The sequence below is a fragment of the Miscanthus floridulus genome, chromosome 3 (assembly GCF_019320115.1).
Source record: "Miscanthus floridulus cultivar M001 chromosome 3, ASM1932011v1, whole genome shotgun sequence".
Classification (NCBI taxonomy): domain Eukaryota; kingdom Viridiplantae; phylum Streptophyta; class Magnoliopsida; order Poales; family Poaceae; genus Miscanthus; species Miscanthus floridulus.
In genome coordinates this window covers 111,456,715-111,484,052 of record NC_089582.1, presented here as the reverse complement: position 1 = coordinate 111,484,052, position 27,338 = coordinate 111,456,715, and the positions used below count along the sequence as shown (strand labels likewise).

At 40.8% G+C, this 27,338-nt stretch overlaps 1 protein-coding gene and 1 pseudogene across 9 annotated transcripts; both read left to right on the top strand.

Moving 5' to 3' along the window:
* The window catches only part of LOC136544219 (alanine--tRNA ligase-like), a 57,210-nt pseudogene extending 41,557 nt beyond the window's left edge, over positions 1–15,653 (top strand).
* A 6,479-nt stretch (positions 15,654–22,132) lies between these two features.
* Positions 22,133–26,536, top strand: LOC136542084 (uncharacterized). 9 transcript variants are annotated; one of them, XR_010780576.1, is made up of 4 exons: positions 22,134–22,728; positions 25,031–25,557; positions 25,964–26,196; positions 26,266–26,536. XR_010780576.1 is itself a non-coding variant. In XM_066534367.1 (2 exons), the coding sequence occupies exon 1, from the start codon at positions 22,290–22,292 to the stop codon at positions 22,638–22,640; it is 351 nt and encodes a 116-aa protein (XP_066390464.1). In that variant the 5' UTR covers positions 22,133–22,289; the 3' UTR covers positions 22,641–22,654; positions 25,964–26,529. The 9 variants fall into 9 exon arrangements, 1 of the variants encoding a protein (XP_066390464.1); XR_010780577.1 differs by having other exon boundaries at positions 25,964–26,174; positions 26,284–26,535; XR_010780578.1 differs by having other exon boundaries at positions 25,964–26,174; positions 26,266–26,535.
* The last annotated feature ends 802 nt before the right edge of the window (positions 26,537–27,338 follow it).

Below are 27,338 nucleotides of genomic sequence, written 5' to 3'. Positions count from 1 at the left end.
TTCTGGATCTTGCAATATTGGACACGTCCGGAATACGTAGAATAGAAACACTTTCTTTCTATCCCCGGCCATACCGGACATGTCTGATAGTAATACCGGACACGCCCGATAGGTGCAGGGCAGAAACAAATAACCCGCTGCTTGTGATTCTTCGTTTTAGCTATATCATTTATTTTATGCCCTGCATCTTAACAAATAAATTGCTCTACTAGAGAGCCATTAAAAGCATCATATGGCAAAATAAAATACTTTTCAATTGAATCTAATTAGCCACTTTCAATTTTTTACAAATATGCCTATTTGTGAACTATTGAACACAAAACGAACAAAGTGGCTATCCCATAAGGTTTAGGTACTTGTTACCAATGGTGAGGATAAAATGGATGATATATTCATTGAATTATCTTCTAGTCAACCATATAAGAGATTATGATAAGACTTGGTTGATAGATTGAGTGAATATTATCAATTTGCTTGCTCAACCACCCTGAAGCCTTCATCTCATCACCAAGTACCTACATCATTTACCTAAGCACACTTTGGTACCCAACTCTTGTTGGGTCCTTTTGAGTTAGTCAACAAGTGCTTAGGCACCCAAATGGTTTTAGTACTGGTTTGTGGTGAACACATCACCTTGCTAGTGCTAACTCCATTTGTGGTCTTCCTAAGCATATCATTATAAACAAATGTGTTCGACTTAGGAGCGTTACCATTTGGGCATTCATAGCTTAAATGCCCCTTTCTCTTACAAGCATAGCATATGCGGCCTTTGTTTGCTCTATGCTTGTTTTGCTTGTATGGACATCTATCAACCTTGTGGCCCGTCTCATTGCATCCATAGCATCTTATTGTTGCAACTTGGGCTTCCTTTCTTGCCTCTTAGTACATTGGGCATTTCTTGGTATGATGCCCCAATTTCTTGTTGATGAGGCAAGCACTTTATCCATCACTTTTCTTTTGGTTGGCCAACTTGTTTGAGGCCTTTTGTTCGGTCACTTCACACTTGTTGGCCCAACTCTTATGTGGACACATGGCCCACTCATGTCCATATAATCCACAACCATAGCATAACCTTTTTCTATGTTTCTTGCTCTCGGTTGTGTTGGCCTTGCTTGAGATGTGATTCTTTTGTTGGGTTTTGGAGGAAGCAAGGTTTGAACCCTTCTCAAGCTTCTTCACCATGTTATCACGATTATCTTGAGAAGGTTGTGCTTTCTCCTTACCCTTTAATTGAATCACATCTTTCTTTAATCTTTCCACCTCTTCTTTGAGCTCTATGTTTTCTATGAGATTTAGCTCAATCGAAGATTGGCTTGCTTGAGGAGCACATTCATTAGTACAAGAAATATTTAATTGAGATGGTGTACTAGTGAGTGAATGTGTGAGAGGTTGAGAAAATTTTACCGATGTGATCACAACCTCATGAGCCACCTCAAGCATGATGCTTGATTCTACTACTTCATCATGAGAGCACTTTAGATGAACATAGTTTGCTTATAGCACATTATACTTGCTTGATAGTTCATCTAGCCTTGCCTTGAGCTCCAAGTTTTCCTTCTCTAGTTGTGAAACACTAGAAGAGGAGTTAGTAACTAAAGCATGCTCAATTGATAATTTTTCATACCTTTCACTTAGAGCCTTTAGTTTTTCCATCTTGGAGATGAGAAACAATTCTTGCTTTTGAAGTGATTGCTCTTGCTTCTCAATCTCTTCTTCAAGCTCATCATTCTTTTCAACTATCTTCATGATGATGAACTTGTCTTTGCGGTTGAGATGATCAAGGTTGTAGTTGTCTTCAACTTTAACATCACTCTCATCTTGATCATCTACTTGTGCTTTCTCCTTTTCTTGATCTTTCTTGTTACTCTTCTTCTTGCTTTTCTTGGCCATGAGACACAAGTGATGAGTATCATGAGATACTAAGGTTAACTCATCGCTTAGCCGCCACCGAGCTTGAGCATCATTGCAAACAGCGGCTTGTTGCTCTGCTGCCTTGGCCATACCGGACATGTCCGGTAGGCATACCGGACACATCCAGTATGTGCAGGTAGACAACAAATCATGCGCTGCTTGCACTTCTTGCTCTGGCTCGGCGCTCTTGAGGTCTTGTGAGGCTTCTTCGCTGCATGAAGACATAATGGACATACTTTCCATTGACTCGATCTCAAGTGCATCATCACATTTTGATTTTCCATATAAATCAAAAAGTCTAGTCCAAATAAGATGAGCACTCTCCGGAGGTGGTTGTCCATTGAAGATTGCCTCATCTTGAACCTCTACACTTAATGTACTCAAAATGACATTAATAGCTTGAGCATTGAGTTGCACACATATCTCTTCCTCTTTTGACAAATTTTTGTAGTTGCTCCAATCAACTATAGGAAGAGGTATGCTTACATCCACAATATGCTCAACAAGAGGACTAATATCCCTAAAAGCATTGAGTACACGAATTGACCAAGGTAGAAAGTTTGAACCATCATTTTGGAGAAGCACCGGCTCCAACTCGATAGGCGTCGACATCCTTTTCTCACGGTGGTGAAGCTTTAGGTGAGAACCTTGCTCTGATACCAATTGAAAGGACCTAGGATGCCGCCTAGAGGAGGGTGAATAGGCATTTCTAAAAATTAACACCTTTAAATATGAAAACGATTAGTAAAGAGAGTTTCTAAAATGGAAACTCCAAATTAAGTGTAGTACCACCCCTCACAAGTTAGCCATAGAGTAAACAAGATATAAAGAATATATATATATAGAAGTTACAACCCTGCAATACAAAGTTAGAACAGAGAATGAATATATTCAGCACAGGCAGGAAATACCAGACGTGTCCGGTATGCACGTGTTCTGCAGAACAGCCTAGCACAGTGATCAATACCGGATATGTCCGGTAGCTATACCGGACATGTCCGGTATACACAGTTTCAGTGGAACAGCTCTAAACTTGCTCCTTTTGATTTCTAACTTCAAATCAAATTGCAGGTACCTACTAGATATGACAATATACACAAATAACCTGCACAAGAGTAAGAGCAACACAAATATCAAATAAAATACGAATTGAGACACGATATTTGTTTTACCGAAGTTCAGACTCGTTCAAGTCCTACTCTCCGTTGAGGAGGCTACGGGTGACCTAGCGAAGGTCAGCCCTAGAGGGTACCACGAAGGTCACTCTAGCCAGAGTCTTTTCCAACTCCTTTTCGTCCTTCCACTAGTTGATTCTGAGGCGGCGGAATCGACCGTTACAAACTTTTTGAGGCACACACAATCTCTAAGGTGCTCTCCAGTGATGCCTAGCCATCTAGGACCAAAGAGTCCAAGAGTAACAAATGCGAATCATGAGACTGACAATATGCACAAGTGCTCAAGTGGTTGGTTGGCACTCTTTTTGAATTTCTCTCAACCCACTAATTGATTTGGCAATTTGGATCACACACTCACTAAGAGAGGGTTTGGGAGAGTTGGCAAGGCAAACGTGTATGTGTATTAGCAGAATCAGCAGCCTCCAAAGATGGAGGCTTAGGGGTATTTATAGCCCCCTTGGAAAAACTAGCCGTTATATAGTCGTTGCCATACTGGACATGTCCGGTATGACTTACACTGCGCCAATGGTAACTGAGTTACAGTAACGTTGTGAGGCGTCGGAACTCCCAATGAATGCTGGAACTTTCGACCGTCGGAACTCCCGACTTACGTCGGAACTCCCGACCCTCAACACATTTGAAAACTATGGTAACTGAGTTAAAGTATGTGAGGTGTCGAAACTCCTGACTCATGCTGGAACTTTCGACCGTCGGAACTCCTGACCCTCAAGGCATTTGAAAACTAGCCATTGACTTCTGGCCATCCATACCAGACACGTCCGATATGACCACCATAGTGAACTCTCCTAAGTCTGTTAAGCACGAGACGTCAAAACTCCTAACCATTGTCAAAACTCCTGACCGTCCGAACTTCCGACTCACGTCGGAACTCTGACGAACCAACCCGAGATCAACAATATTATCATTGCTGGGCAAATACTGGACACGTCCGATATTGCCAGACCAGCAAAAAAATAGTTAGCGCTTTTGTCTCTCAAACACTCAAAACTCACATGGGTTGGCTTTAGCACTTATGAAACATTGTCTATCAATATGATGCATCTCTCTTAATAGTACGACATTCCTATTAACTCAAATTTAAAAGTATAACGAATTTAAACCTTTTGAGTTGATCTCTTTCAACCGAAGCCGTGTATTCCACTCTTTATCAAGTGAGGGTCCCAACATGTTGATATTGATCTTTTTACTTGAGCATAGCCATCTTGAGCACGTGACTTGATTCCATTCATCAAATTTGAATAATCCCAAATGTATCAAGTCACTTCCATCAAACACTCCAGTAGTGATTTGATCCTCCACATAGACATGGCCATCATAGCTTGATTAGTACCTCAACTAAATGCAAGTACTTCATTATCCACCCTAGCTAGGTTCTTCAGCCGCCAAGATGTCGCTTGCCCTTGACCCTTGCTTAGTACCTCAAAGCCTTTCCTTGCTATCTTCACCATCACAAGGCATCAAGTCACATCTTGTGTTGAATCATCCATTCATTTGTATTGTTATCTTTTTCATTTCAATTTAGCTAGCTTCAAATATGTGACCCTTCCATATGCAATTCCTCATGTCTCGTTAATTAATTCTTACGAGCTTGCTTTCACACAGTATATGGAAATCCTGCAATAAATAAGCCTTTGCATGAATTCCATTTATATTGTTGTCTTGTGCTTGAACTAGATTGTTTATATAACAACACATCATTTTGGCTTTCATTAAGTACCTGTGAGATAACCTATTACCTGTCCACACTTAGCAAACAGGTTAGACCTTTAATCACGTTGTCATTCAATCATCCAAAACCTACGAAAGGGCTAGATGGACTTTCAATCTCCCCCTTTTTGGTGATTGATGACAACTTGATTAAAGCTTACAAAAAAATATAAACTTTTAAGCTTTTGGGTTCAATGATTTATGAGAGGCTCCCCCTTAATATGTGCTTATAATTAGAATCCACAAAATGACCTCAAATATCAATTGACATACTAAAACATATAGGAGACTCCCCCTAAATCATTGCATCCGTAGGGTGCATGTGTGTGTGACAAAGTAAACTGTGATGCATATGACAAGATATATCACACAAGAATAAATATAAAGGCATCACATCAAATATTTTTATTCTAGCATGCATAGTCCTTATGAAAATAAATATAACACATATATTTCACACATAGCACTCATTACACATTTTCTCAAGTCCACAAGCCACTAATATAATATAAATAAAGATCATGTCTCAAGAGATACATGGATAAAGCATAAGTAAGTCTCATCTCTCATATGATACAATCTATCTCAAACTCAAGATATACATCAATGAAGCTCAAAAACTAAAATGAAGCTGAAGCCAAAAAAATGTCTCAAATCAATCACTACGAATGTTTTGCATATGCACAAAATAGACAACACTGAGAACACAAGCAAGCTGGATCCACTGGATCATGGTAAAATGATGCTACTGTTGTTGATGACAGCTCAGGCGCCAATAGACTCAATAGTCTGAAAGGAAATGGCTCTAATTGCAACACATAAAAACATACGGCACACGGTTTGGAGAAACAAGTTGGATCCATAGTACTCATGATAGAGATAGAGAAGCACTTTTAGTACAAATCAACATGTTTAAAACCAGGGAAAAGAATCTTGAGTAGCTAATGTAACTTGAGTAAAAAACTCAATTGGCTAGTACGAACATCAAACGACCCTAACATTTGCATCCTAAGAATAGGTGAACTAAAAAAGGCTATTCTAAATCAAAGACAAGAGACATGTAGATGCCAAAGGACAATTAGTATGCTGCTAATGAATCATAACATCCCCGTAACTCCTCTCAAAAGGGAACCAATAACTACTCTAGAACCAGCGTTATAAGCTGCAATAGGCCAGTGGTGTAGTGTCAAAGGAACAGCAACTAGATAGCATCACATCCACTTAGGCTGATTAAGAATAATCTCTGGTCTCACAAGGAACAGGAACAGGAGTAAAAAACCAATAGAAATCAGTAGTAGTACCTTGTTGATCCTGCAGATTTAGTCGTGCCTTGTTTGGACTTTTTCTTAGCTGCAGGCTCAATGCTTTGGCTCCTCCTACAAATTCAGATTTTAGTAATAAAAAATTTGAGCAAAAATTTTGTACAAATAAGAATCATACCCTGCTGATCCTGTAGATTCAGAAGCGCTACGCTCGCCCTTTTTCTTAGTTTTTGGTTCCACGCTAAGGCTATGGTAAATATAAATGAAGTTACATTCAAAGCATGTTTTCATATAATGATGAACATAAGATTTTTAGTTAACCTTGGTGAAAAAGACATGGATCGTGTTGTTGTTTCATCATCCATCGACACAATGCTAGATTGAGATGCTGCCTTCTTCTTCTTCTTCTTTGGTTCCCTACAACTGAAGATATTAAATCAGGGCCACTTATCTTTAAATTTCTTCTCTTCTATGGTACTGAACATATATACAAACTTTTATTACCTCAGTGCTACTAGAGCTTTCTTGTCTTCTGGATTACCCTTTTTACATGTATGCCAGTGATGCCCAACCTCCAAACAAATAGGACACTTATGCTGTCTTTTTTTCTTGTTCTTGTCAGTGCATCCTTTGAACCTTTGGTTCCTTCGCCTACCAGAAGTGGGTTTTAAGAGTGGAGGATACATGAAAAATCCATGTGTTGCTTTAGGTCATTGAGTCTTGTCAGGCATAGCTGGGATTAATTGAGCATATGCTACTCTAAATTTGTCAACAGAGTAATAAGGGTCCACATAGTTATCTAGAGCTGCATTGCTAAGTGATGTAATAAATGCTATGGCATGTCTACATGGAATTCTAGAAACCTGCCATTGCCTATAGGAACATGTTCTATCAAGCAAGTTTACCACAAACCGGAAGCCACTACCCCCCAATGCAGTAACTTCTCCCACTTCCTCTGAGCATTCCTTAACTTCCAACTCTAGCTCCCTGCTCTATTAATTCAATTTCTTAATTATATGTGGGAGAATCAAGTCATCTAGCTTCCTTGAGATTTTTCTTCTTTGGTTCCATTTGGTCATAAGCAATTGCCTAATCTTGTCCAAGAAATCATCCAAATTCAGGACTTGTGTTCCTTAATCCAATTATTGAAGCTCTCAGCTAAGTTGTTGGTTACATAGTCTACCTTTGATCTAGTGGAGAACTGACTCCTAGTCCACAACCTAGTATGGCATTTACTTAGGTATGCGGTTGCGGCTGGTTTTTCTTTCTCCATTGCAAGCCAATGCTTCTCAAATACATAGGGGTTCCATGAGTAAGCTGCTTCCCAAAGATGGTCATCAAACACTTTTCCATGGTACTTCTTCTTAAAGTAGGTAAGTGAAACATGCATTCCCTATGTTCTACTTGTGGAAACACCTCTTTTACACCATTCATGATTATCTGCCCTGCATTAGTACATATGGCTAAACCGTTTGGTGAACCAATAGCATCTTTGAGCAATTGCATAAACCAGATCCAGTTATCATTAGTTTCAGAATTAAAAAACCCAAAAGCTACTGGATACAACCAATTATGGCCATCAACACCCGAAGCACTAGCCAATTGTCCCTTGTACTTTCCAGTTAAGAATGTACTGTCTATAGCTAGATATGGCCTGCAACCAGAAAGGAACCCCTCTATGCAAGGTTTTAAAGCAAAGAATAGCCTTCTAAATCTGATTTTCTCATTAACTATGTGATGATCAATAATTACCATACTACCTGGACAACAATGCTCAATTGCTAACTTAAACCTAAATAGATTATCAAAGCCGCTGTCCCAATTACCCTAAAGCTGATTTAGTGCTAGCTCCATACACTTATACACTCTCTGGTAGTGAATGTGTACCTTGTGGTGCTCTTTTAGTTTCTTCTACAGTGCTTTTGCTCCCAAAGTTGCATCATGAATGAGCCAGTCCTTCACCTTCTCACATATCCAATGCTTGGTAGCATTCACTACCTTCTTTTTTCTTCTTGTGCTAGAACATGTATGCTGAAATGAATTCTTTTTTACCTAAAATGAAATGTTGTAGTTAGAAACATTTAAACAATAAGATGGCAAAGTGTACACAATGGTAGGATTATTATCATTATACGGCATGTTCGCTGGTTGGTTTCTGGGCTAATTTGGGCTGGCTGGTGCTAGTTTGTTGTGAGAGGAAAACACTATTGGCTGGCTGAAACCAACAAGCGAACAGGCTGATAGTCTGCTTGTCTTTTGTTGTTGAAGCATGTATCCTCCACGAACATTTGTCTTCATTTTTCCTTGAACAAATACCTGTGAACCTTTTTGGTGCACTTTTCACAGTTCTATATTCAAACTCATTTTTATTGCATGTTGAGATAATGCCAGTTTAAAAGTTGCCATGTTGGGATATGTTGTGCCTTCTGTCATTGGAGGGTCTTCTTTATCATATTCTGTCTAGGACATGACCTTTCTCATTGTCGTCTCCTACTAAATCCTTGGCCTCCTCTATTTCAGACTCTGACTCAGACCCTGACTTCCCTAACTCAGACCCTAACTCAACTTCATCCTCATCATCTTCAACTAGAACATATTGCTTATCCTTGTCTTTGGCAGAATAAACAACTAGGTCCAAACCATGTATAGCTTCATTGTACATACCCTCATCATCTACACCAACATGTTCATTCTCTGGTTGTGGATTTCATAGATAAGCATCCTCACCCTCATCCAATTGTGTGGTGTCACTAGGAGGCTTATTTGGCTTGTTCCTATTCTCACTATCCCACTCAGTGATAGGATGCTATTGCTCAGAAGGATCACAATATGCTATGAACATGTCCACAACCTTTGTATTCATCTGTCTCTCAAACATTAACATCAAGTCTTGGTCTGTTTTAACTTCTAGAAAGCTTTTCAAAACATGGTCATGATATTGAAGATGAGCAACTTCCATGTAACCGTGTGGATATTGCTCTATGATTGATTGAATTAAGTCTTTTAAATTTGTTCTGTCACTATCCACAATTTTCTCAAAACAAAAACATCTCAGATCCTTCCTAACTTTCTTTGGATTACAAAGATGTTTAAAGTTCAGCATAAAAGTGGATTTAGGATCCATCCTGTGAGCAAAGTAATTGTAAACTTAAGTCATCGATACACACACATAAATCAAAGTCGGTGATTGTTAACTCACCCTTTAAGCCAATCTGCTTGTACTACAGATGCACCACCTCCTCTAATGTCTAGGTCCTCGTCTGCACCTTCGTCGGGCTCCATTCAACCCGTGTTGGCATCGCAGGCCACTGGCACACAGAGAGCCGATGTCTAGGCTATGCACCTAGGCCGCACGCCCTGGCCACCGCAACCCCAGGCAGCCGCACGCCCTTTCCTCCACCCACCCAGTCACCTGCTGAGCCTACGCGCCCTGGCCACTGCCCCACAGTTCCTAGGGTTAGGGTTCCTTTTTATTTTAGAAGAAGAGAGCGGGCTCGGATGTGGGAAGGGACAGAGACGAGACCGAGAGGTCGAGATAGAAGAGAAAGGAGAGACACGGCTTTAGTTAGGGGAATTTCTGTCTGTTCAATAAAAACTGACAACTCAATGATGGCAAACTTTGACAGATCTCATGGTAAGACCAGATTAGAAAATGAAACTTTGAGTGAGGCCAAATAGGTAAGAAATTTTGTTTTAGGGCCAAGGAAGAAAGACAACTTTAAACTAGGACCAAATAAGAAATTTTCTCAAAAAAGAAGCCCAATGCTCGCACGTAATCGCGGTCACCAACTCGCCGCCTGCCCGCCTTCCTGGTCCACCACGGCACCGCTTGCTCCTCTCCCGGCCACCTCCTACCCTCCTCCAAGCCGTGGCCGCCCGCCCGCCCCTCATGCCTCGTCACCTCCTGCCCAGATGCCAGCCAGCCAGGAGCCAGCCAGGTCTCCGATCTCCAGTGGCCAGCACATCCAGATTTCTAGAATCTAGATTTTCAATAATAAAATCTCTAGCCGTATGAGTCCTCAGTTTTTAGTTATGGATTCTAGATATTTTAAAGAGTTTTTCTCCCAAATACCCCTCAGCATTGCGTTCAATTAGTAGAGTGGTTAAGAAAAGGAAAACATAAGAACGTACTTTGCCTAGGTCCATGTGAATTGCATCTCATCTCCATCCCTGTGCCTATTGGTTGCTGTATGCCATCACCACCTTTGATCTATGCCAGGTTTGCTTCTTGTCTCCTCCAAATATCCCCTGCAACATCCAATCGCTCCTGCATCCTGATCCACGATGCGTGTCCTCCATCGATCAACCATCACCACTAGCAGCCCAAGTCCCCATTCCCTGTCCGCTCTCCTTGGCATGAGGAAGCCTGTAGAGTACATGTGGATGTCGTCGCCAATGTCGTAGAGTGTGAAGCGGTGGGCCCAGATCTGTAGAGGGGAAGGACGATAGAGGAAGCGTGTGCGTACCAGTGAGTAAGCATGATCTCACCCACGTAGGCGGTGCTGTGCCACTCCCTCACACACTGGGGCGTTCGCTTTCCTGTGATGCGGCTCGCCGGCACCGCCCCGCATGGTCATGAATACAGCCGCTCCGATGACGAATCATGAATACAGCCGCTCGCCGGCACCGCCCCGCATGGTCATGAATACAGCGTGCTCGTCATGTCGTTGGTAGCCGTCGCGTACACCGCTCCACGCCACATCCAAAGTAGGCTCGAGGCCGCTCGTTCACACTCCTCGACCTCGCCGTAGCACCAATCAGCGGAGCCGAGTTGCCTACTAGTGGCGGCGCTTGTGGCTGGGGCGGGGCGGAGGCGGCAAGAGTGGCTGTGTAGGTGAGAACAACACATGATGGCAGCCGACAGGGGAAGATAAGGGTAAGGGCAGACATGACTTTTCGAATGTACTATCCTGTGTTATCTGGGTTTGGGGAGAGACAGAGATTTCCATAATCCTGATGGCGGATTTCCAGAATCCTACCCATAATCTGCCCTATTTGAATGCTTGTAGAATTTTTTTATCTGGATCCTCAAAATCCCAATGGATTCAGACGGGCCCTTATTAGTTATACTCAACTTTTAGTTCTTCCCACACTTTTGATATTTGTAATCAACCATTAGGGTTATGCCAGTGTTTACTATGCTTTTCTTGATCTTACCATTAAGAATTTGTAGGAACATGAAAGTGCGGTGAAGGCTATCTATACTGGCTCAGAATACATTACTACAGCCACTGGTGATGAGGACTTTGGCCTTGTGCTGGAAAGTACGAGTTTCTATGCCGAACAGGGTGGCCAGGTACACCATGTCTATATCAATGCAATAGCAATATGAAATCTGGCATTAAGTGTTTTTAAATTCACTCCATCAAACGTTAGCCTTGTTCAGTGTCTAGAAATATCAGCCTCGTCTGGCTGGCAAATTCTCTTTAATTTTTATTTTCAGGCAGTTCTTGGATAGTTACTGCTGGTATTCGACCCAAATGTGCTGTTCTAGGACTTGTTTCAATTTGCCAAAATATTGTCATGTTAAAACATTTCTGTTTTTAACTTTATTTTATCTATATCATTTTACCATTTGAAACACAAAGTTTGTATTGTCCTTCCTGATCTCGAGACTAGAATTGTAGCGTGGGAACATTGATGCATGGCTCTAAAGGTTCTCAACGTTACTTTTAATATTGAAACTTGAAACATAGTATATAATTGTTGGAAACAATCCTGTGTGCCTAGGTGCATGCTAGTGTCAAGGTTCATAGCATTTACTTTAGCTGAATTTCAACATGGAGTAATAGGCTGATTATTTGGGTAATATTCTGCATTAATTTGGAGGCTATCACAACCACATTTTAGCTCACGGCTGCCTATATATGAGAGAAAAAAGAAAATGATAAGTCATTTTGTAGCCACCAAACCCACTGTATTTGTGTGTGTGCTTGTGTGTTAGAGTTTCTTAGTATCCTGTTATGGGCTATCTGCCTTTCAATAATTTCTATAGCTTGATGTCATTATATCACAGCAATAATATACTCTAGTTTACATTCAAAGTTATCTGCTTTTTAAAATGTCATCACTGAGACATACATTTGCTAAATCTTTTGGATTAACATGGATTTTCCTGCATCAAGATATTTGACACTGGGAGCATTGAGGGGTCTTTTGGAACTTTCAATGTGAACAATGTCCAAGTGTTTGTTGACTATGTTCTACATATTGGCTCATTTACAAAAGGTTCCAAGGTTTTGTCTCTTGGTGATAGTGTGATATGCAAGGTGATACCTTTTACTAGCTACATTTTTGCACTGAATTAGTTCTTATGTAACCGATCATATTTCAATATGGCAAACCCATTGGTAGGTTGATTACAATCGGCGCACACTGATTGCTCCAAACCATACGTGTACCCACATGTTGAACTTTGCTCTAAGGGTATGTTTCTACCTTGTCCAAAATTTATACAGTTGTTGTCTTTCTCTCCTGATGATTCTGCCATTGCATTTATATGAAGTACTTGGTGATCATGTTGACCAGAAGGGTTCAATTGTTCTACCGGAGAAGCTGAGATTTGATTTCTCTCATGGTATTGTGGCTCCTTAGTATTCCACTGACTGAATTTTATAAGCTCGTTTACTTAGCTGTTAATTAATATGACAGGAAAACCTGTCCAACCTGAAGATTTGAGACAAATTGAGTCCATAGTGAACCAACAAATAAAGGACGAGCTGGGTGTATATGCACGTGAAATAAAATTAGAGGATGCGAAGCGCATAAATGGTCTTCGTGCTGTGTTTGGTGAAGTAAGTTTTCTTGCTCATGGAAATGTTGATATTTCTTGTTTGGCTGGTTATTAACGGGGTTCGCATATTGATTTTGTAGATCTACCTAGATCCAGTAAGAGTTGTATCAGTTGGTCGCAAAGTGGAAGATCTGCTTGCAGATCCTGATAGCAAAGAGTGGTTATCCATATCAACTGAACCATGTGGAGGATTATTTTCAGCTCTCTGCTATGTAATTCTATGTTTCATGATTATGATACCTAAAATTCTGTGTATATGTCAGGTACACATATCACAAATACAAGAGATGCTAAAGCATTCGCACTCTTATCTGAGGAGGGTATTGCAAAAGGTGTTAGGAGGATAACAGCCGTGATTGCTGGTTGTGCCACCCAGGCTATGGAGTTGGCATCATCTATTGATTCTGATATCAATGAAGCATCTCAGTTGGAGGGAGCTTTGTTGGAAAAGGTATTAAGCCTTTATCATTTTTAGGGATTGTCTCTCCTGGAGTTGCAGTGTTGACATAGCATGATCAGTTGAGTGCTACAATAATGAACCAAGGCGTAATCTTTTTCGTGGGAGCATAAGAAACAACATTAATAAAAATTGTTCTGATGCATGTCTTACATTAGTAATGTTTTATTCTTTAATAACCAAGCAAACATGCCCGTATGTTGTAATGGGATGTATAATTTGTTGCACAGTCCTCATGCTAATGAAAATGAGCAAGCTATTTTTATTGGATTTAATTGGGCTTGGCCCAACCTATAAATCATATACTCCCTTCATCCAGAAAAAGATGCAATTAAAGCACAGTACCAAGTTAAAGTATCTTAACTTTGACTAACTATATATAAAGAAGCATCAGTTATTATGATATCAATTAAGTATCATCACATTTGTCATGAGATATATTTTCATAGTATACTTATTTGGCGTTAGAAACATTAATATTTTTATCTATATATATTTGGTCAAACTTTAGGCACTTCAACCAAGAATACACCAAGAATTGCATTCTTTTTGGGACGGAGGAAGTAGATTCCATGGCCTTTAATTAATGTTAGTGCTATAAAGTATTAATGTTAGTGCTATAAAGTATTATTCCCATGTAGAAAATTGATAGGAGATTGACTCAACTTAAATATGTGGATATTGTGTGCACCTGTTGTGAGTTTGAGAAAGGTGGAGGGCGAACCACATACGTGCTACGACATGAACGGGCTCTGTCAGCCAGGCGGACATGAGTAGTGCAGCGCCAACAAAGTTTTTGCAGCTCCAAACTTAAAGCGAGAAAGCCGAGAGTGATGGACGACTTACTGAGGATGGGTGGATGGCAGTGGAGAAAGTGAGACGGAAGAAAGAACATTTTGCTCTTTAATATTATGTATAGATGTGGATATAGGTAACATGGCACTCTTGTTCAAACAGATGTGAGGGATGACTGACTGAGGGACGGAAGAGGAGTGAGAGATAGATGGTTTGGAGAAAGTAGGAGACGGAAGATACTTCTGCTCTTTAATAGGAGGTATATATAGATATAGACTAGATGATTTGATGTAAATTGTAGAATGACTATAATGCACGAGTGATATAGAATTGTCGAACCACATTCACATTTAAAGTGTTTATTATAGATCTAGTCGACACCATTGGGCAGGTTGAAGGACTGCATCTGTACATTACTCATGTGGAATTGTGGACTTCTTTGTCTTTTCTGCTGAGATATATATCATTCTAAGATTACCGTCTAATATCAATGCCTCTTTTATCAGAAAATTGCTTCCATCAAGAGTGGGCTGGATGCAGCTGCTATCCCTGCTGCGAAAAAAGCTGATTTGAGAGGCAAGGTTTCAAAGTTAGAGGTCTGTAAATGTTTCTATTTCGGATGTCATATATATGCTCATGTTTAAGAAAGAAGAATCACCTACGACATTTATGATCTCTTTTTAATAAAAAGTTACCACCTAGTAATTTACTCCCTCAGTTCCAAATTGTAAGCCGTTTTGATTTGTCTATACATAGTGTATACTTAGGTGCATAGCAAAAGCTATGTATCTAACCAAAATGACCAATTTGGAATGGAGGGAGTAATAGTTTAGTTTTAGGATGATTATAACTGTTGCACATCTCAGGATGAACTTAGGAAGCCAAAGAAGAAAATGGGTGAGCAAAATATACAAAAGGCTGTGAAGTTTGCAATGGATGCCGCAGAAGCTGCTCTTTCAGGAAATAAGCCATTTTGTGTTACTCATGTTGATGTGGGTCTTGATACCACAGCTGTTCGGGGTTATCAAAGTCATGGACCAGAAGGTACTTGCATTGTTCATTTTCGTTTTATTGTTAAAATAATGTTAGTCAGTAAATTGCTATAGTACATGGCATGTTTTAGAACTATTTTATCCCATCTCAAGTCTTAGACATCCTGGTGAACTTTGGATATGTCTTGGCCCAGGGTTTGCCTATAATGTTATTCAGCACTGATGATGCATCAAACAAAGCTGTTATCTATGCTGGTGTGCCTCCCAATGCTCCTCTAGCGGCTTCAAGGTGTTGGACTGGCTAACACCTTCAATTGCACCACTCAAGGGAAGAGGGGTTGGTGGCAAGAACGGCATCGCCCAGGGCCAGGTTAGTGAGCAATCCATTCCTAGAATATTCTATGGTCTTGGGTGCAAGTCATGAAGTAATAAATGTCTAAATCAATTCTGCGATTCCTTTTACTGCAGGGAAGTGACGCTTCTCAGCTCAAGGAAGCAATGGCACTTGCGAATAGCATTGCTTCAGTGAAGCTCCGCTGATCGGTGATAACAGCTGCACTCCCCATGGGGTCTTATGCGTGGCTGCTGTTGGATTACACTTCGCTTTTAGTTTTCCATTTACCCAATGTACTTACCAAAACTGTAGCCGCCTAACATTAGTCATGGCAACCTTAGGCCGTAATCCAATAAACAGACCCATATAACTTTCTTTTTAGGACATTTACTTCTTGGCCAAACAGAAAATAGGCATTCCTTAATTCCTTTGCGATTTTTTTTTTCAATCACCATCCTTAAACTATAGGATCAAATATAACCTAATAACCATGATATTAGCAGTTGGATGCTCATCTGAGGGCCTAATATGGCGTGACGAAAAACAAGTTAGTTTGAAGCACTTAAAAGTTTAATTCTTTATTTTATGATTTTTTGATATAATATAAGCTATTAAATTCATTTTTCACTACTGCCGGAGATGCCTTCACCAAATTGGTGCCGCGTGCTTATACGTACATGCTAGCAGTCTCGCCTTCTCGGCGATTAATTTTTGCATAGGCTTCTGGTACGAGATATTTTGATAAATTGTTCAATAGTGAGAATACGGACACAACCTTTCAATTGGATGACTCTTTTGATGACATCAATAGACGCTTTGTGCGTAGAATCTAAGAATCTGAGGTTAGAGAGGCGTTGAAAATGATGAAAGGAGGTAAGACGATGGGACCGGATGGTATCCTAATTGAGGTGTGGAGATGTCTCGGGGACATAGCTATAGTATGGCTAACTAAGTTGTTCAACCATATTTTTCGATCGAACAAGATGCCTGACGAGTGGAGAAGTATATTGGTACCGATCTACAAGAATAAAGGGGATATTCAAAGTTGTACTAATTACCGGGAAATTAAGTTGATAAGCCATACGATGAAGCTATGTGAGAGAGTTATCGAGCATCGCTTGAGAGCAATAACGCGGGTCTCTATAAACCAATTTGGTTTCACGCCCGGAAGGTCAACCATAGAAGCCATTTTCTTAATAAGACAAGTTATAGAGTGGTATATGGAGAAGAAGAAGGACCTACACATGGTTTTTATTGACTTGGAGAAGGCTTATGATAAAATACCAAGGAATGTTATGTGGTGGGCTTTGGACAAACATAAAGTCCCAACGAAGTAGTTGGGCTCATTAAGGACATGTACAACAATGTTGTGACTAGTGTTCGAACAAGTGATGGAGACACGGATAACTTCCCGATTAAGATAGGACTACATCAAGGATCAGCTTTGAGCCCTTATCTGTTTGTCTTAGTGATGGATGAGGTCACAAGGGACATACAAGGGGACATCCCTTGATGTATGCTTTTTACGGACGATGTAGTGCTAGTTGATGAAAGCCGGACAGGAGTGATTCAGAAACTGGAGTTATGGCAGAAGACTTTGGAGTCCAAAGGTTTTAGATTCAGTAGAACTAAAACTGAGTATATGAGATGTGACTTCGACACTACTACTCGGGAGGAGGAAGATATTAGTTTGGAAGGTCAAATAATGCCTAGGAAGGATACCTTTCGATATTTAGGATCAATGCTACAGAGACACGGGGATATTGATGAAGATGTTAGCCATAGAATCAAAGCAGGGTGGATGAAGTGGTGCCAAGCATCTGGTGTCCTATGTGACAAAAGGGTACGACAGAAGCTAAAAGACAAGTTTTATAGGACGATTAGATCTGCTATGTTGTATGGTGCAGAATGTTGGCCTACGAAAAGACGACATGTTCTACAGATAAGTGTCGTGGAAATACGTATGTTGCGTTGGATTTGTGGTCATAGAAGAAGGGATCGAGTTCAGAATGATGATATACGTGATAGATTAGGGGTAGCACCAATTGAAGAAAAGCTTGTCCAACACCGGTTGGGATGGTTTGGACATGTCCAACGGAGACCTCCAGAGGTACCGGTGCGTAGTGGAATCCTAAGGCAGGATAGTAACGTGAAGAGAGACGGATGAAGATCGAAGTTGATTTGGGTAGAGACAATAAAAAGAGACTTAAAAGGATGAAATATACCCAAAGACTCAGCCTTAGATAGGAGTGCTTGAAAAACAGCTATTCACGTGCATGAACCTTGATTGCTTCTGCTGAGTTTTAACTCTAGCCTATTCCAACTTATTTAGGATTTAAAGGCTTTGATGTTGTCGTCGTTGTGAGATACACTGTGCACGCTCGCGCGCGTGATATAAGGATGTGCTATCCATGTAATATTTAAAAGGGAAATGCCCTGAGCACATGCATGATTGAACTACGTGAGGTTAAACATAATCCCTGAAGATATCTTATTTTGCTTTTCTCAGAGTAAAAAGAACAATCATTTGTACCGTGTGACATCCGGATATCCATGGACATTATTAATAAGCACATCAGAATTTTATGTCAATTAAAGAGGAAGGTCCAGACCCCCTTGCCCTCCTCCACCCCAATTATCTGAAGAATCCCCCTGTTTAGCACCTGAATTAAGAAGCCGACCTTCAGAAACTCAAGTACAAGCAATACTCCAAACATTTACATGTTTGTGAAGACAAATAGACAATGTAGTGAATTCCTTCATTACCAGTTCCACAAGGAAGGTGCCAGTGAGGCTTGTGAAGACAAATAGACAATGTAGTGAACTAGTGCAAAGGCTGTAACTATGCTTTGCTTCAATCATCATTGTTGCCTGTCAGGCAATTACCTTGGCATGTTTCTTTCAAGCCCTTATTTTTAATTCAATGGACTAACTAGCCCTTGTGTAACTTGTATTTGATATGTTCACTTTGATTGAATTTTGAGGAATCATTCTTACTGCCAGCCTGCAGATATTACTAAGTGGCTTTCATAGCAGAGTTACTGAAATAGCCTTTTTTACACTATTGCATCTCTATAACACATGATTGCAAGTCACCTTGTACGATTGCCTTTTCCCTGTCACTTACGTGGTGATTTCTGCTACATATTGTGATGAACCAACAATGAAACTTTAGACAAGGTTGCTGTATGAATTAAAAGAAAGGTCATTGTTGGTTCATACTGCAACCTTGTGCTATCCAGGCCAATTTCTGGACCTTAGAGGTGAGGTCCTCAGAAAGAATGATGGGATAGACTATTAGAGCATCTCTAAAAGTTTTTTCTTAAATTTACTCTCTAAATCATCCTTTGGAGAGCCATTTGAATAAAAATAATTCTCTATATCTTCCACACTTAAACTTTTTCTATATATCTTGTGTGCGCTTTAGAGAGCCAGTCTCGTTATCTATCTTTGGCTAGCGAGAAATCTGGAATAGAGAATGACAATATTTAGAGGTCTAATTAAAAAATCTGTTGGAAGGTATTTTATTTATCAAAACCTATATTCCTATCAATTAGGAAGGATATAAAGAGCCTAGGGACTGCAAAACCATCTCTCTCAGTAATCTTAGAAATATTATTGGATGACCCTAGTACTATTTTGATGAGGATAAGATATTAGGAGATATGTGAATAGTACCTGATTTGCAAGTATCTACCTGCGGCTACATTGTACACACTTGAAAGAGATGTTAAATTGAAGATACTCATTTTTTTTCTCCAACCTGTAGACTGTAGTGCCTCGCAGGTCTGAATACACTATTGTCGACTCAAGGTTTCTTTTCATTTGTAATTTGACATGTTTTTGCTGGCTGTACATGTAAGGTGCTTGAGCATCTCAAACTAAAGTTATCCTATCACAACACGGCAAGAGCACTGGATTATATTCATGGCATCTGTCCAGTTCTGACAATAATATATTATATGATTTTCATGCTTGTTGAGGTCCAGATGTATTCATCTTGTTTTGACGTGAATTAAAAAAAAACAAAGTATAAAATCAGCTGCACTATGAGTTTGGAAGGTTAAGTAGTGCCTAAGAAAGATACATTTTGTTATCTAGGATCGATGTTACATAGAAATGGAGACATTGATGCGGACGTTAGCCATAAAATCAAAGCAGGGTGGATTAAATGGCGATAAGCTTCTGACGTTCCTTGTGACAAGAGGGTACCATAAAAGATAAAAGGCAAGTTTTATAGAATGGTGATTAGACCGGTGAAAGCATCTAGGCCCCTAATTGGGTTTCGGTGATTAATGACAATACGAGATTACTGTGACTAACGTGTGTTTTACAGATGCAATTAAGTTAGATCATAGTAATGGCAATTGATTGGGCAATCATGGTTGTCATGCCCCTACGATGGAAATTATTTCGGTTTTCAAAGGATGGACGACAAGGTTAATGATGGACTAGTTCTAAGTGTCGTTTGGTGTTGAAGAGACACTTATAGTAGTTTAGGATTTTGTTTTTCCTTTGGTCGTACTATTAAGGGGGATATGGACGGGTAGCTTGACCTAGGTGAGTCTAGTGGGTTAGGTGTGGTGCACACTTGTCAAATCTAGCACTAGGTAGCTCCTAAAAACTATTAGATCAATTGGAGCAAACTTCATTCGCATATAATTATGAGTTGGAAGTGAATGGAGAGTCAAATGTTGATCGGACGCTGGTTCCGGTGTGACCGGACACTAGCGCAGAGTCCGGTCAGTTCATTTGATCAAGGTGAAGTCGTCTGGCGCGATCGGACGCTGAGAGGTCAGTGACCGAACGCTGGGTGCCAGCGTCCGATCGACTCCAGTAAGGGTCCAGAGAGGGGAAATCCTGATCGAACGTGTCCGGTCAGTGCTGACCGGACGCTGGTCAGGTTTCGGCTACTGACCGGACGCTGAGCAGCAAAATGACCAGATGCCGGGTTCTAGAGTCCGGTCAACATCAGTAAAGTTTCAGAGGGTAGTTTTTGTGACCGGACGCGTTCGGTCAGTGCTGACCGGACACTGGCCAGTATCCGGTCACAACTTAAACTGCATAGAGGCGGGTGAACTAACCGGAGCGTCCGGTCACCCCGCAGAGGCACATAATGGTTCATTTTGAATGAGGGGTTATAAATACTTTCTCTATTCACTCAAGGGATCACTTTTGCTCATTCCAACAGCTGAGAAACACCCTTGAGAGTGCAAAGAAGAGCAATGTCCTAGTGAGGTGATTGAGATTTGAGAATCTAAGTGAGAGGCCTCATTAGTGAAAGCAAGAGTAGCAAAGTGTGCATCCACCCTTCTCATTAGACTTGTCGTGGTCAAGTGAGAGTTCATGCTTGTTACTCTTGGTGATCACCATCACCTAGACGACTTGGTGGTGATTGGGAGCTTGGTGATCATCCGGCGGAGCTTGTAGATGATCCAACTCAAGTTGTGAGCGGTTGTGGGTGATTCACCATGACGGAGTGTCAAAGAATCAACCCGTAGAGAGCACTTGATCCTTGCGCGGATCAAGGGGGAGCTACACCCTTGCGCGGGTGCTCTAACGAGGACTAGTGGGGAGTGGCGACTCTCCGATACCTCGGCAAAATATCGTCGCATTCCTCCTTCTCTCTTTACTTTGAGCATTTACCTTGAGCAATTCAATTATTGTCTTTATATTCATATAATTGCCATGTTAGAGTAGGGTTGGAACATAGGTTACTAAGCTTTTGTGCGGTAGAACAATAGAAACACTTTCTAGGCATAAGGGGTGAAGTGGGCTAACCGTAGGGTTTAATTATTGCAAAGAATTTTAGAATTAGCCCAATTCACCCTCCTCTTGGGCATCTTGATCCTTTCAACCGGCTATGTTGTATGGAGCAGAATGTTGACCTATAAAGATTCATCATGTTCAACAACTGAGTGTTGCAGAAATACGTATGTTGCGATAGATTTGTGGTCACACAAGAATGGACCGAGTTAGGAACGATAATATACGTGACCGCCTATAGGTAGCACCAATTGAAGAAAAATTTATCCAACATCGGTTGAGGTGGTTTGCCATATCAAAGGAGACCATCAGAGGCACCAATGCATTATGGAGTCCTAAGTCAAGATAATAATGTGAGGAGAGGTAGAGGTAGACCGAAATTGACATGGGGGATACAATAAAAAGATATTTGAAAGTTTAGGATATAGCTAGAGATTTATGTTTGAATAGGAGTGCTTGGAAAGCAACTATTGATGTGCCTGAACCATGACTAGGGATTTTTTTATGGGTTTTAACTATAGCCTACCCAACTTATTTGGGACCGACATGTTTTGTTGTTGTTGTTGTATAAAATCATCTGCACACTTAATGTGTTTGATGATAAAGCCCCAAATCTGAAGAATGACTGCTCAACCGTTTTTTTTAAGATAAATGCTCAACTGGTTAAAACACTTTTGTGAAATAGGTGCTTCCAAACACATTAGATTTTTATTAGTATATGGTGTATAGAAAGACTATGAACGAAACCGCATATGGGATTTTGAAAAAGAAAAAGGAAAGAAGGAATTCATTTCAAAGGGAAAAGGGGAAATGTTTTTTCTTTTGAGGAAGAAGGAGACAGCCCTCACTTCTGTACAAGATCCAAAGCAAACCGTAAAGACCGTTCCATCCCATAGATAACAGCAGCTTCTGCTATGCCCAGCTCAGCACTCTCAACCCAAGCCCAGCCCATTTACAGCACCTCCTGGCTCCTGCAAGCGGGACGCCGGCCAACCCGCGCCAGTCTCCACAGCGCAACCTCGACGAGCACCCAAATCGACGACTTGTCCCCCCCTCTCCGATCTCGACGTTCACCGATGCGGGCGATGTCGTCGGCGGTTAGTGGGATGCTGCGGGCACGGCTGCGCGGGGCGGCGCGCGTCCGCCGCGGCGGCGGCGGCGAGGGGGCCGGGCGGTGGACGACCCCGGGGCACGAGGAGCGCCCCAAGGGGTACCTCTTCAACCGGCCGCCGCCGCCACCGGGGGAATCTCGCAAGTGGGAGGACTGGGAGCTGCCCTGCTACGTCACCTCCTTCCTCACCGTCGTCATCCTCGGCGTCGGCCTCAACGCCAAGCCCGACCTTACCATCGAGACCTGGGCGCACCAGAAGGCGCTCGAGCGCCTCCAGCAGCAGGAGCTCGCCGCCGCCGACGCCCAAGCTGAGTGATCCGCGCGTCTCAGGTCCCCTCGAACTCTCGGCTGCCTCTGATTTGGTTCCAATAAGATGGTCACGATGTGCGGTCCTGAATTTTCTGGTATGGATGGAACACGAGCTGAACACTATGATGTTGTTTTTTTCTGTTTCGTTTTGAAATTTGCCCGATGATGATGGCGAATGCCCGAAATATTTTGAAATGTTTCACTGCTGTATTATCATCTTATCCTTCGGTTGTACTACTACATGACCACAATTTAGGATTTTACTTGTTTCGCACTTCTGCAGATAGCTCTGTTGTGAAATGTTTCTTATATTGTTTGAGAGCCTCAGTCATTTTCCACATTTCTCAGTAGGTATATTACATAGATAAATCAGGAGCACTGCTATGTGTCTGACGCTTGTATGAGTATGACCAGGCCTAATCAACCAATCAGAGAGCTCGTTTTCATCCATTTGGGATAGGCAGCACACATGTTTCTATAGTTGCACACAGGCACAGGTCGGATGGCCATGGCCATACTATAGCCAGTCTAATAAATTTGTTTTAAAATGATAGATGGTAATGCATACTGTGTTAATTAAGTAAATGTGTAAATTTGTTGGGCTATAGGTATAGTTGTATGTAAGATGCAGAACAATATTTAGGTGACTACATAAGGTGCAGACTGCAGAGGCTTTCTATGGTAACCTAACCTGTTGTCTCATTTAATGAAAAGGTAGATTGAAATTGTCACCTCGAGCCAAATGGAATGTTGCCTTAATGTTGTTGCAATGAATCCTGTGAATCTTTAATCATAGTTTAGACTCAAATAATTATGTTGTGCAATTGAATTGTGGATGCTTTGAGTATCTATTGATCTACATTGAATGTGATATTCTTGGTGAAAATGTTCATGGATTGCTTAGATATCTTAAAATAAGATAATGTTTTAACTTTTAACTTTTTAAGTACAGCAGCTGTTCAGGAGGGTGTGGGCAAACCTGTGCTTGCCCATACCCTAATTTGGACATCAATTCCCCATTTTCGCCCTTATCCAATTTGCCCATACCCAAATGCCCTTACCCAATCAGGAATCAGATAAATTGAACAGGAAATGGGTGGGGAAGATGACATGACAAGAGCAAGCCATGTTAACCATGAAGTTTGAATTTTTTTATAAAATAATTAGAGACAAAGGCACAAAGCAGCAAGAAATGACTGATTAACAACATATCACAATACTACGGCATAGAAAGAACCAAGGCACTAATTCAAGATTGGAAGGATCACACCCCGGTTCCATTTTTGTTCATAGTCTTGTTTCAACTCGCCTATCTTCATACATGTGGCATATTCTGATGTTCAGAAATTTTCAGTGTAAGAAGAACGATCAAAAGCTCTTGCGTAAATTGTACATACGCATTTCATGGGACCAATCGAGAATTTTGGAAAGGCCAACCGGAATCGACCCAATTGTAGATACATGCAGTCAGAAGAAACTGTTTTTTGGGTGGGTGGGGGGCGGGAGGGGTGGGGGGGGGGGGGGGGGGGGGGGGGGGTGGAGATTTCAGAATTTGGTCCACCATCTGATTTGACCAGCTGTACAAACTTTTACAGCGCCAGAAGCATTCAAGCTTGCAGTTTCACCAGATCCATAAAAGCATTAGTAGATAATTTGCTAATTTTTCTATTTCGCATTTTAATTTACCTGATGATGATGGCGAATGCCCTATTGCCCTAAACATTTTTAAAATGTTTTGTGGCCATCCCCTTCATCCTTTGGTTGTAATTGTACTACATGTCAACAGTTAGGAACTTTGGATTGTCTTCTGTCTGTTCTGCTGATAACTCTGTTGTGAAAGATTCTCTCTGTAAGTATGTTACTTGGAGAAGTTAGTTTGAAAACATTAGAAGAAGACAGCCCATAATGTGTAAATGTGCTGGGTTGTGGGTATAATCATGTAGAAGATGCAGGACAATATTTGGATTGCTATTAGGCATAACTATTAGCTTCTATGGTGGCTGAGCCCGTTTTATCATTTGATAAAAAGGGATATAAAACCAACTAACCAAATCAATGTAAAGCAAGTGGAATGCTGCTTCATTAGTGTCGCTATGAATCTTATGGTCAAATAGGCATGTTTTACACTTGAATTGATGATATGATGAAGGATAAATCATTGCCTATTGCTTTGCACTGAATGTGATGGTTTCTGGTAAAACTGATCATGGATTGCTTAGATGTCTTAAAAATAAGATCATATTTTGACTTTTAAGTTGGCAAAGGATCCAGGACCTCCATTTCATACCAAATCCTTTATGTGTCATGACATCTAGTATTACCTTGTGCTCTATTCTGTCAAAAGCCTTTTCTAAGTCCAGCTTCAACACCACAATCTCCTTCTTTGAATGGTGGCAGAGGTGAAGGTACTCAAAAGACCAAGCAATGCAGTCCTGAATGGTTCTTGTTCTGATAAAGCCATACTGATTTTGGTGCACCAATTGAAGGATTACTGTCTGAAGCCTATTAGCTAGAAGTTTTGTAATCAGTTTGATAGAACAATTCAGTAGGGAAATTGGCCTGAAGTCTCCAACTTGCTGGGCCCCATCAATTTTGGGGATGATTGTGATGTATGAGTCATTTATACTTTGGAGGCATACTGAGTTATCCTGGAAGGCAAGGCACAGTGCATAAAAATCCTCCTTGATAAAGTGCCAGCACTTTTTAATAAACTCATTGTTAAAGCCATCTGGACCTGGAGCTTTATCATTGGGTAAGTTTTTAACTACTGCGTCAATTTCAGCTCTTGTGAAGGGTTCTTCAAGCCATGCTAGATTTGGGTTACTTTCCAGGAAAAAACTGAGTTTGAAGGCCATGGCAGTGAAATCAGATTGTCCCAACCTTTCTCTGAAGGCCTCCCAGAGAACCTTTTCTTTCTCAGCATGGTTAAGAACTATTTCCCCATTACTTTTCTGCAGTTGTGCAATCAAATTATTCATGTGCTTGATGGTAGCATTTGCATGAAAAAGCTTAGTCCCAGCATCACCTTCCTTTACCCATCTGATCTTACCTCTCTGTTTCCAATAAACTCTCTGTTGCTCTAGTAGTTGATTCAGCTTTACCACAAGTCTCTTTGAAGTTCCATTCTATAATTGTCAGATCTTTGTACTCTTCTATAGTCTCAAGGAGGGATAGAATTGTTTTGACATTGGTCAGATTTCTTTTAAGACCAGAGAGCTTCTGTTGCCAGCTTCTTAATACCTTTCTCAAGTTTTTGAATTTAGCAGTAACTGCTTTTGCTTTGTCAATTTGACTGCTAATTCCCTCCCATCCTTGCTGTGCTATTTGCAGAAAAGTTGGATGCTGGAACCAGTAATTTTCAAATCTGAAAACTTGCCCTTTTGGAGTATTAGTTGAAATGGTTATGTTACAAGGTCAATGATCTGATGTTTGCATCACAAGAGTACTGACTGAGGTATCTGGATAGTTGCTGGTCCAGGAGCTTGAAGTGAAGAACCAATCCAATCTTTCCATCAAGGGTGATGGTTGTTTGTTTGTCCAGGTATATTTTCTCCCATACAGAGGTAATTCAATCAGACCAAGAGAGCTTATAGCTTCATTGAATAGCAGCATTTTATTCACATCTCCACCAGGCTTATTCCTATTCTCAGGTTTCCTCAGAAGGTTGAAATCCCCTACTATGAGCCAATTATCATCATCAGTTATTGTGTAGTGTTTGAACCACCAAATGAAACTTCTTTTTCCATCATGGGTACAAGGACCATAAATGTTAGTTAGAAACCAAGTGTCTCTGTTATGTTTAGCAGTAAGCCTGACAGTGATTGCAAAGCTATTTTGGAATACAATGTTTAGAAACCGTTTTTTTCCTGTGTTCCCTATATGGCTATGTGGCCTTAACAGTCTGGCATGAGCTGAGTGCCTCAGTTACAGTTACGTACCATGAAATTCCTCCAAAACTTACGTGAAAAACTTGCGTTTCGATTTTCGGACGTCCCAGAAATTATATAAGTACTTATTACCACATAGTCTTGTGAAACTCAGCGACGGTGGATTGTGGTGTGATTTGCTGGGTGACGCAGTCGGGGACACAGATCCTGTGCAGTGGGTATTCACACTGCAAGATATGCAGCGGCAATATCTGAGCCCTTCATCTAATGGGGAACGGTAGGATTAGGGATTTTCTTTTTCCCCTCCTTTCTTCATCTCACCTTTTACTCAAACGAATGCAAAAATGATAATTCAAGAGCATATACCACTATATAGTAGCAGACACGTATGGAGCTGAGCAGAACACATGCCCATATACAGATCATATTCAAAATCAGAGTTCGCTGAATTGTCAGCCCACATACTGAACATATTGGATCTCTTTTGGTCCAGGTTACGAATTCATTGTTAAATCCTACATATATTTTACTCTAAACTGAAGTATTTTTTTACCGAAAAGCTTAATACAAAAGCTAAACAGAAGAGCATATATCACTGTTCCTATCTTCATATACAAAATGCTGTATCACTCAATAGCAGATTTGATCATGCCTTCGGTACATGGCCTACAAAATAAAGATAATTCAGATATGCCGATTTCTAGATTAAATTGAACTAATACAATTTACATAGACTTACATTTATATTCTGCTAAAAATACCAATCATCTATCCCTCCAACAGAGTCAGGATTAGTGGCATCTTGTATAACACTTCTG

Bases quoted from the DNA above. Each gene is read 5' to 3' on its own strand.
- LOC136542084 (XM_066534367.1), top strand. From the start codon at position 22,290: ATGCGGGCGATGTCGTCGGCGGTTAGTGGGATGCTGCGGGCACGGCTG.